The sequence below is a fragment of the Nicotiana sylvestris genome, chromosome 2 (assembly GCF_000393655.2).
Source record: "Nicotiana sylvestris chromosome 2, ASM39365v2, whole genome shotgun sequence".
NCBI classification, from domain to species: Eukaryota; Viridiplantae; Streptophyta; class Magnoliopsida; order Solanales; family Solanaceae; genus Nicotiana; species Nicotiana sylvestris.
The window spans coordinates 93040557-93051817 of NC_091058.1; the positions used below are offsets into that span (position 1 = coordinate 93040557).

General features: G+C 39.2%; 2 protein-coding genes across 2 annotated transcripts; one reads left to right on the forward strand and one right to left on the reverse strand.

Moving 5' to 3' along the window:
• Window positions 1-230: 230 nt before the first annotated feature.
• Window positions 231-863, reverse strand: LOC104240923 (uncharacterized). The gene has a single exon (XM_009795828.2). It carries the CDS (start codon window positions 861-863, stop codon window positions 231-233), a length of 633 nt encoding a protein of 210 aa, XP_009794130.1.
• A 1678-nt stretch (window positions 864-2541) lies between these two features.
• Window positions 2542-4474, forward strand: LOC104240929 (uncharacterized). Its single transcript, XM_070166169.1, has 5 exons — window positions 2542-2709; window positions 2874-3609; window positions 3718-3836; window positions 3906-4268; window positions 4394-4474. Exons 1-5 carry the CDS (start codon window positions 2542-2544, stop codon window positions 4472-4474), a joined length of 1467 nt encoding a protein of 488 aa, XP_070022270.1.
• The last annotated feature ends 6787 nt before the right edge of the window (window positions 4475-11261 follow it).

Consider the following 11261-nt stretch of genomic DNA (forward strand, 5'->3'; position numbering starts at 1 on the left):
TTGTTCTTTTTCCCCCTCAAATCTCAACCATTTTAATGTAATGGAAAACTAAGGGATAAATACACTTCTTCGAAAACTTAGAAATAATACATTGTTACATTAATTACCTCTTCTTGTACCTTTCCTTGCCTGTGGAAAAGATAGAACTCAAACCAAAAAAACTTGGTACTGAGTTGATTTTAATCCCATTGCTGTATGTATTACTTGGAATCTTCCTCAATGGAGGTTTTTTATATTGACCTGTAGATATAGAGGACGATTATGCTGTTTGTGCTTAACACTTGGAGTTGAATTAAAAGTGGCAAAGGACATAAAGTCCTAGCATAACTAGTACTGCTACTAGTTCCACAATTCAAACTACGACTACGCTTGAAGTTCCAACATGACTTCGAGTTGTTGTTCTGCTTTTGATCGTCTGAAGATGAAGATGATGATGTTTCAACAATCCCACTTTTTGTTTCTATCAAATTTTCATTCTTGAAACATATGTTATTGGGAGAGACCAACTTATAACTTTTTGTTTCTATCAATTTTTCATTCTTGAAACATGGGTTACTCGGAATGACCAACTTACGACTTTTTGCAACGCCTTTGTTGAGTGGAAGAGTTGGAGCAATAATTTTTTTCTTCATTTCAATGGGAAGAATCTTGCCATTAAAGAAAAGCTCATCAGCAGAAGAAGATTGATCAAGATCAAAGCTTTGATGTAATACACAAAAATCAAAATCAATACTAGAGGAGGATGAATTATTAGTCGATCGAATATACTGGTCGACAGGAATAGGAATAATATTTGTCTGGGAAATGTCATGAGAGAAAGAGATACGAGGAGTAGAATCATCTGAACATAGTTCAATCGCCATTGTAATTGGCTCTCAAAATTTTCTTTCTTACTATATTAAAGGAATTGAAATATGAAGTTCTCGAACAGATTAATTTAAACAGATCATGGGGTGGTCATAAAGAAGGGGCCTAGCAAAGTTTGATAAGTCCAAACCTAACTATAAAGACCAGAATAATTGAAAAATGCAACCGTCAAACTGACCCATGCATTGGAAAAGAAGTTGGACTAATTTTATTACTAGGGAAAAGTGGACACTCTTCAATTTTATTCAAATTTGCTACACACAAAAACTTGGACAACTTAATCTTCGGTGAAGTAGTAGCGAAAAATGTAATGTAGAAGCACAAAAAAGTGAAGAAACGAAAGGCATATATAATATAATACAGGAGTAATGAGCTTTGTGAAAAGAAGAGGTTTGGAAGGAGGCCAACGAGGATTATATAATCTTTCAAGTCTACTCAAGATGCATATAATATCACTATTTTGTTAAAAAAGAATAGAGAGAATTTTACATCATTATTGATATACTTAAGTTGAACTTTATATTTAAATCTTAAGATAGTAAACAGAAAAACATCTCAGTACCTCACCCTGCACTTTGGTACCTTTTCTCCATTTCTAAAACTAATAAAAGTTTAAAGAAAAATCACTTTCTGTTCTATTAAAAAGGTCGACCTTTTAAATGGTTAACAGAACATTTCTAAAAAAGGAACCCTTATACTCTCTTCTTACTTTTTACACCAGCACTTGCCATACGGTGTCCACCAAAGAAAACTAACTCCATCAAAATACAAGTTTTATCTTACAACTCTTCAACGTCTCTTTTTCCTATCTCTCTCTCTCTTTTTTTTCTTTTACGAAAGATAAATATCATTAGTTAAACATATGCGTGTTTGACCAAAAGATGTCAAAACCTTTTTTATTAATACAATGAAAAAGGATCAAAAATACCCCTATTGTATGGTAAATGGTTTATAAAAGCCCCCCGTCCATCTATCCGTCTGAAAATATATAGAACGTTATTTCTATTTTTAAATTTACCCCCACGACTAACGGAATTCCATGTGTGCATCTCATTAACTGATGTGGCATTATTTCATTTGTCCACGTGGATTAGTGGGGCTAACATTATATTTGGTTTTTTTTTACCCATTAAACCGATTCGACCCATTTCTTTTACCTATGGGTCAGTCTTTTAACCCTATACCCACAGAGAAAACATTCATTTTTACCATTTCTCTCATTTCTTCTATCTAAACTATCAATGGCGATTTTAGGGCTTATTTAGGGTTCATTGTCTGGTCCGATTTGGTGTGCTCAAAATAGGAAAACTTTTGATTTCCAACGATATCTTGCATTATTATTCGATTAAAGTAAGTATTTACAGGTTAAAGTTATTAAATTATAGGGTTGAGGAATATTTGGGAACTGACAGGTTTATGTTTGCTGCATGTGATGTTTTTATGTTTTCTGAGCTATTTTTTGTACCTTTCTAGAATTTTTTATGTTACTTTTATTTTTGGTGGTCCTTATCGTATTGGTCCTACATATTAAAGCTATGGTTTTTGTCGATTTGTATTTTTAATTGATGGTGGAGTTTCATATCTTTATATTTTTATTGTCGCTTTGTATTATACTGCTGATGTGGTCCCATTTTGCCCTTTTTTATTGTTGTTGCATGTGATTTTATCCAAAGGATGGTGGATAAAGTGAACTTATATTTTAATTATGGGGGTGAGTGGGTATTGGAACCTACGTTGTCTTATACTAAGAGAGATGTGCACGTGTTGAGTGGTTATGAAGTAGACCATCTCTCTTATATTGATTTGTGTAAAGAATACACTAAAGTGATAGGATATGTTGAGGTACAATAGCTGATATTTCTTGACCCTTCTGGGACGTATTGTTTGTTAGATGGAGATGAAGGGATTAAGAAGATTCAAGCCCTAATTAATGATGGTTTCACTAATGTACAATTATTTGGTGTTGACCTGTTGGATGATACTGTAAATGTTCCTGTATTTACCAGTTTACAGTAGTAATAAATAGTGTACCCGTTGTTGTAGCTTCTAACTGTGATAGTAGTGAAGATGATACAGATATTGAAAGTATTGATAGTGATGCCCTAGGTTTATTTGAGAGGCAGAAGAAGTGTGAGGTAACTGACCAACTTGATAAGTATAAAATATTGGAAAAAGGTATGACTTTCAAAGATCTTACTGAAGCTAAGGAGGTTATTAGTTATTATGTTGTGTCTAATAAGGGGGGCCTTAAGGTAGATAAGAGTGATAAAAGAAGACTTAGATACAAGTGTGAGATTGGGTGTCCCTTTAAATGTCTTATTTCTAAGAATGGCAAAGATCAAGGGGTAAAGATAAAAACTTGGAGGGATGAACATGACTGTGGTGAAGTCTTTGAGAACAGAAGAGCTACTCCTACTACTTTAGAACATTATTTTAAGAGAAAAATTCAAAATAATCCTAAGTTTAAGATTAAAGAGATGAACGTTGATTTAGAAGATAGATTTAGTTTGAATGTGAGTGACTCAAAGTTAAAAAGGGTAAAGAGAATGGTTTTAGAGAAATTGAAGGGCAGTTACTTGGATGAGTACAACAAATTGGAGGCAAATGCTCAAGAGTTGAGAGAAACAAACCCTGGTACTGATGTGGTGATACAGATATCCAAGGATGCAATAAAGGAAGATAAGAGAAGATTTTTGAGGATGCATGTCTGTTTTCAGGCCCTCAAGAGTGGATTCAAAGCAGGTTTGAGACCTTTTATAGGTATAGATGGAACATTTTGAAAAGTCAAATGCAAAGAGATATTATTAGTTGTTGTTTCTCAAGATTCTTGCAAGCATGTGTATCCACTAGCTTGGGCTGCAGTGGATAAGGAAACAAAGAGAACCTGGCAGTGGTTCATTGAGAATTTGAAGGCTTCTTTGGACTTGAAAGATGGTAAAGGGTACATATTCATGTCAGATATGCAGAAGGTATGTTATCATATGCAGATTTTTACATTTAGCACATTCTTTGTTGATATAGTATTTCTTCATGTGTAGGGTCTGTTAGATGCTGTGATGAATGTATGTCCACAATCATATCACAGATATTGTGCAAGGCATATTGAAGCAAATTGGAGCAAAAAATGGAATACTGATGAGATGAAAAAGTTAATGTGGCGGTGTTCTTGGAGCACATATGAGGAGGAATTTAAGGACATGTTGAAACAGTTAGGTAAAGTTTCTGAGGATGCTGTCAGGGACTTGCTGAATTATCCTCCAGTAACTTGGTGTAGAGCTTACTTTGATACCCAATGTAAGAACCCAATGGTGGACAACAACTTTACAGAGTCCTTCAACTCTTGGATTCTTGAAGCTAGACATAAGCCAATTGTGAAGATGCTTGAGGATATACGAGTGAAGGTGAAGTTAACTACTTTGACTAACTGCTTGTTTACTGATTTACTACTGTTGACTAACTACTATGTTACTGATTTCATACTATTGATTAACTACTGATTTACTATGTTACTGATTAACTATTGAAGGTGATGAATCAACTAAAGTATAGAGCAGAAGAAGTTAACAGTTGGAGAGGTGAATACAACCCATATGCAATGGAGCTATAAATGATTATAGAGAGATGACTTCAAAGTGCAAGGAAAATTTTAATGGAGAAGGGGGTTTTGAAATAAGTGAAGGTGAAAGACAGGCACACAGTGATTCTGGAGCAACAAAGGTGAACATACAGACTTTGGGACTTGTTTAGAATCCCTTGTGCTCATGCTATTAGGGCATTCTTATATAAGAAATAAGACCCAACACTTGAGATTCACTGGTGGTATTCCAAACAAGCCTGACAGTTGGTATATCAGCACAAACTGCAGCCTGGTAGAGGTGAAAGAATCTGGAAAGTTGAGCCACACCAAGCCACAGATCCATCACCACTAGCAAATATAGTTGGTAGACCTAAAGTGAAAAGGTCAAGAGAGAAGGATGAAGCTAGGAAAAGGCAATGAAAATGTTCAACATCTCGGAAGGGTCTTCAGATGACTTGCAGTTTTTGTGGCCAGCCAAATCATAATAAAAGAAGTTGTCCATTAGCCAACAAGGTATACTTTTATTCTATTGTTTATACTCACAATATGTTTTTTTTACTCACAAGATAACATGTATATTTGATTATAATTACAGTCAAAGAAAGTGCAAGACCACACTCAGACAAATGAAGACCAAGAATTAGAATTTTTATGGTCCCCACTCCAGGTTTTAAAGCACAAGACCAACAATCTAGTCAGAACACTCATATGCCAACTCAGCCATCCAGTCATGATACTCAACAGTCCAGTCATGACACTCAACAACCAAGTCAACAATCCAGTCAGAACACTCAGCAGCCAACTCAGCCATCCAGTCATGACACTCATCAACCAAGTCAGCAATCCAATCTCTACACTTAGATGCCAACTCAGCACTCCAGTCATGACACTCAGCAGCCAAGTCAGCAATCCTGTCATGACACTCAGATACCAACTCAGCACTCCAGTCATGACACTCAGCAGCTAAGTTAGCAATCCTGTCATGACACCCAGACAACTAAGATGCCAAGTCAAAATATTCAGACCAGGAGAAGGCTTATTCAAGCAGACTTTGGTGCAGAGGTTGACCCAGTTTTGAGGCCTAAGGTTGTGTCTGATATTAAGACTAGACTTTAGCGTAGGAATCAACAAAATTCTAGGACTAGGAAGATACCATTCACAGGTGATCACACTAGTAGCTCACAACCAACAAAACTGCCATACTCCCCAAAGAAAACTACCTGGAAGGGGAAGGAAGCAATGACAACAGCTCAACTGTTGGGTGTGAAAGAGAAAAAGATTGGCAAACTTAAAGTTAGAAGAGGCAAGGGGAGGGGAAAGGGGGGGTAGTGTAGCAAGAAATGATGAATGTAATATACATTAAAATCCTTTTTTTTGCATGACTGTTCGAGTACATGATATTTGTTTATGTTCTAGGTTTATAGACAAGTAAATGTTGTGACAGTGGTACAGGTTTTTGGATCGCACATTTACTTGTCTAATAGCAATGTTTTGTTAGGCTTAAATCTTAAAACAATGTATATTTGCTACTCGATTAATGACAATGTTCTTCTTGTCTATCTATAAGAGATATTTCTATTTGTTATTGTGATTGTCTGTGCATGTGCACCTTTACAAATGCAGAATTAAAATGTTATATGAGAGTGAAGAGAATGGTAACAAACTTTATTTTATACCAAAAGAGAACCGTTACAAATGCAAAATTACAAAATAAGAACCTAATACATAAACATTACAAATGCAGAAAAAGGAAAAAATCAGAACCTAATACATAAACATCTGCAAACTTCATATTTTAATTTTGTGGTTTAACTTCAAACTTCATCAAAACCTAATACATAAACTTCAAACTTCTGCAACATAACATAACTACACCATAATATAACTACACTACATCATCTTGAAAACTAGTACTAACACAAAGACAATCCAAGAAAACACAATAAACAACTTCATATTTTGTAGTTGAGCCTCCATCCTAGCAACCTTTTGTAATTTTGCTGAATTAGTTCCCTCGACCTCTTCCATTATTTTCTCCATTTTCAGTCTTTCAGCAGAAATAACATCTTCCAAGTTAGCCATCATCTTCTTCAGATAATTTCTTTCAACTTCCACTGACTTCAGTGAAGTATTCAAGTTATGGATTAACATCGTCACATGTGGTGGCATCTCTTCATCCCACCATTCCCACAAACCACATGAAGAGGCCTTGTCAAAACAAGAGCATTTGTAGAATCGACAACCACCGTTCAATTGAGTCTTAGCCACAAAATGATTTGCAGTTAAACCACAACCACAACGATGCGACGAACCAGAAGAGATAGAATTTTCAGACATTTCGAAGGAAAAAGACAAAATTTAATTAGTTGTAAAAGAGAAATTTTGGGGAAGAAGAAAGGGGAATAGGGGAACCTGATGACCTAGGTTCTAAATTGGGGAAGAAGACGAGTAAAAAATGTGGGTTTAGGGTTAAAAGACTGACTCATAAGTAAAAGAAATGGGTCGGATCGGTTTAATGGGTAAAAAATACCCAAATATAATGTTATCCCCACTGATCCACGTGGACAAATGAAATAACGCCACATCAGTATGAGGTGCACACATGGAATTCCGTTAGTCGTGGGGGTAAATTTCAAAATAGAAATAACGTCATATATATTTTCAGATGGATAGATAGACGGGGGGCTTTTATAAACCATTTACCATACGATAGGGGTACTTTTGGCCCTTTTCCGTTAAAACAATTAATGATAATAAGGAGGTCAATCTTAGTCAAGCATAATAAAACCCAAATCTGAAAATGAATCGGAAAATAATGAGTAAAATGAAATAAGAGTGATCAAATATTTATTGCTATTTGTCATTTCTTCTTTTATGAGACAGAGAGGACGATCACTTTTGCATCCTTTTTGGAAAGAAATTGAAGGAGAAAGCAAAAAGAGAAAAATGCCCCCTCTCTTTGAGAGTTCTCCCCTATATATAGTTCTGGGACGATTGCTATCTTCTTTGGCCGATGTGCCTTCACGTTGTGACCTTTTTTGTCGTTACTTGAATATTGTTTTTAACTTAATGTACACTGTAGGTGCTTAGACCGAAGTAGGTCATGATGTCTCTCGCTATCCCACCACTTAGGCGGGATTCCAGCTGGGTCAGCTATTATGGTCAGATTTTGACCTATACAGTTAGTCCCTCCTTCCGTCGGAGTCGTCTATTGGTGGTCCCGATGAGTGGATTATGATTTTGAACACTTAGGAGAAATCTGACTGTTCGTGCCTTGGGCATAGTTTTAGATTAGACAATGGGAAGACGCTGTAACAATGCCTTTGGACCATCACGAACGTTTGGAATCGAAGCGTTGTTCGATTTTAAACGTAGTTCGTGGCTACTGCTATTATAACACACGTTTCCTGGGGATTGAACCGTTTCATGCCCTTATCAATTTCGATTGGCGACTCTTGGGTTTCTCACTTGGGGAATTATATCCCTATAAATAGAGGAAAAACACCATTCCATTGACACACTTTCTTTCCTTTGTTGAAAGGGTTTTGTAGATCTTCCTCTTTTCTGATACTTTCAGCTTTTTGATTCTCTTCGGTTAGCCGGAAATTTTCGTCCCAATCTCTTCTTTTTTTCTTAAGCCCTTTGTTCTATTAAATCGATATAAATGGCTGGTAGTTCTCCTTGTGCTGATAATCCTGCCACAATTTCGGCGTCGAAAAGTGATGTTCCTGCTTTCGGAAAAGTGGAAGTGATAGAGGATGAGGGGGTTGTGACGGCAGCTGAAATATTGTCTCGCCCTGGAAATCCGTGGAGCGATTTCCACAGTCCTGCCGGAGAAGAGCCGGAACCTGCTCCATCTGTTATGACTGTGGCAGGGATTGTGGAGCTAAAGGTCAAATGGGGGATCCCTCATCATGTTGAAATGTTGCCGGCGGTGGGGGACGATATCATACATTTCAATCGCCCAGGATATTGTGCGTTCTACGCCTATCCCTTTATCGTCGAGTATACGCTTCCTCTCCCCCTCTTGGTGGTAGATTTCTGTCATATTTATGAGGTGTGTCCGGCTCAACTTTCGCCGTACTTGTATTGTTCCTTATGCTGCTCAAGTTCGCGGAGCTTGCTGGTCGGGAGATCACTCTAAGACACATGCTCAAGATCTTTGTCCCTCAACTCATCCAAGGCACGATGATCCGTATGCGCCATCGAGGGACGAAGAGTCTGGTGATGAAGATGGATGACAGGGCCAATCGTCGCTTTTATGAAAACTATTTTTATGTGCGGACCGAGCACCTTGTGGTGGATCCTGCAGGATTCCCTGAGAGATGGAACTTCGCATGTAAGTTTTTGTATCATTGGTTGGAATGATAGTCGACCGCTTTTCTTTGGGCGATATTGAACTGTTTTTACTTTTGCAGCTGAGAGATTACCTCCTGTGCCTGTTGACGATATCCGTGAATATGTGAACGCCATTCTTTCTCATACGGCGGGAGTTCGCAAATAGTCATCATTCTATTAGAAATATGGACGTAAGCCTCTTATTGGTAAGTAGTTTTACCGCAGTCTCTGTTTTTCATTTTGCAATTTTACTTATTTATACGACATTTATCGTTAGTAGGTAGAGTGCGAAGGGCGAGGGCTCCTCCACTTGCATTTCGTCAGTCGACACCCTCATCTCGGCCCATACCGAGGCCGGCTACCTGACCTATGGCGAGTGCTTCTCAAGTTGAATATACGGCCGTAGCCGTGTTCACGGAAACTATTCCTCAATCTGGGGTTACGAGTTCTATTATTTGCCCAACGGGGGAGTCTTCCCGTGCTGAGGATGGTGAGGGGCCGTCAAAGAGACAACGAGTAGAGTCCGAAACGGCTCCATCAGTTATGGTATGTTCAGAAGAAGGCATCTCCTTGATGAAGTCTGAGAACAATGTTAACCCGTCTGTAGAGGTAGAGCCGGTCACCGTGACCAAACTATCGACAAAGACTTCGGCTGTTATAGGTGACCAATAGACTGCTGCGATGGGGAGTCAGAGTCCCGAGGCTGCTGTTATTACTTTGGGTGGGCTTTCATCTTTTGGACCCAGTCGTGCTTCTTCTTCGGCCGCAGAGAGGGGAAAAGGCGTCGGGGTCGATGACTACGAATCTGAGTCTAATCATGATCCTGATGACGTTAGGATGTTTGAAGAGGGCCTTACTCGCACGACAGTACATGCGAGAGGCCCGTATCGTATACTTAAAATCTCGTCGGATATTAACCTCCTAGGGGATAAGGAGGACTTGGTACCGCAGTTTGACCTTTTACATTCTGTCACTGAGAGAAGGTTCTTAGGGACGTCCGCGATGCTGATTTGGTGCATGAAGTGGCCGCTATAGGCCTGAGGGTAAGTTTCTCCTTTCTTTTATGTTCTTTTCATCTTTGGCGATCCTGGCCTTAACCCATCTTTTTGTTTTTCAGACGTACATGGTGGAGATTGAGAGTGCTCATAGGGCCGACACTCATGCCAAGATTTTCCTGATCATGTTGGAGAAGTATCGGCGCTACCGCAACAAGTGCCATGAGATACACGAGAAGCTGAGGGCGAAAGCTGGTGATCGATCCCTTGGTGAGGAACTGGAGAAGAGGGATCAGTAGTTGATGCAAGCTATTCGCAGGAGTAGCGAGCTCGAGGAGCAACTTTGTGCAAAGGACGAAGAACTTGAGTTGGGTAAAGGGGTTGCCGCAGAGTGTGAGTATCTTCAGGCGAAGGTGCGGTCGATGCAGTGCGAGATGGATCAGAATGCCATCAAGGTCGAGGCGATGAGTGAGGAATGGGTGGGAAAGTTAGCCGAACTAGAGAGAAAGGTTTCCAGGTTGGAGAATATCGAGAGTGCTTGGGTGTCCGCTTCAACAAGGGCGGCAGCTTTAGAGGACACTATTCGCGTCCTTTAATCCGAGCAGGAATTTTAGAGGGCGACGACGATGCTTAGGGAGGCGAGGCTCGAAGAGCATATTGGTGAAATCGACTGGGAAGCTTCAAACTCTGGGGTACCGGGTAGCTGCTCTAGAGGCCGAGAATGCGCAATTGTTGGTCCAAGTTGAATCTGCCTCCACCGTTGTTCCCCATCATCTGCTTGAGCTCTAGGTACATGTCGAAGCCCAGTGGGACATATATAGGAGTTTGTGGGAAGCAGGTAATATTTTTGAGGCTGCATATGAAGGAGCGCATGCGAAGGCATGAAAGGCTCATGTTAGCTGTGGATATGATCCTGCGATGTCGGAGGCCGACGAGGATATTGATGCTGAAGAGAGACTTCTTGGAGATGGTGATGAGGAGGATGACGGTGATGACGCCGAGTGAAAGAATTGTTCATCTTTGTTTGTGTTGTTCTTTTTTTTTGGTTTGCTGTCTTTGCATTGTTATATTTTACTTTGGACTTGCCCGGTTTCAGCCGTGCGTAATATGTGACTATTTGCGCAACTGCTTTAAATAAAAAGAAGTTTTCATTGGTATATGTCTTTTGCACTTCTCTTCCTTTTGCTTTACATAACTTTGGCGTGGAATTTTGGCTTTCCGTATGGTGAATTCCTGATTTTCAGGGAATTTAATCTCAACCGACCTGAGTAGGACTTCGTCGTATGATTCTGGATGGAGTCTTGTTTGATATGCCTATTTGGGCGAGGTCCACATGTGACTTATTACATTGAGCAGACTCGTTCTTGATTCCAAACGAGATTATTTTAATGTATTCGTTATTTTGAACAAAGCCAGTCATGACTTGGGTCGTCCGGGTGAGACCAAACTATCGTTGGTTCGGGCAGAATCGCTTTTCTTTTTGG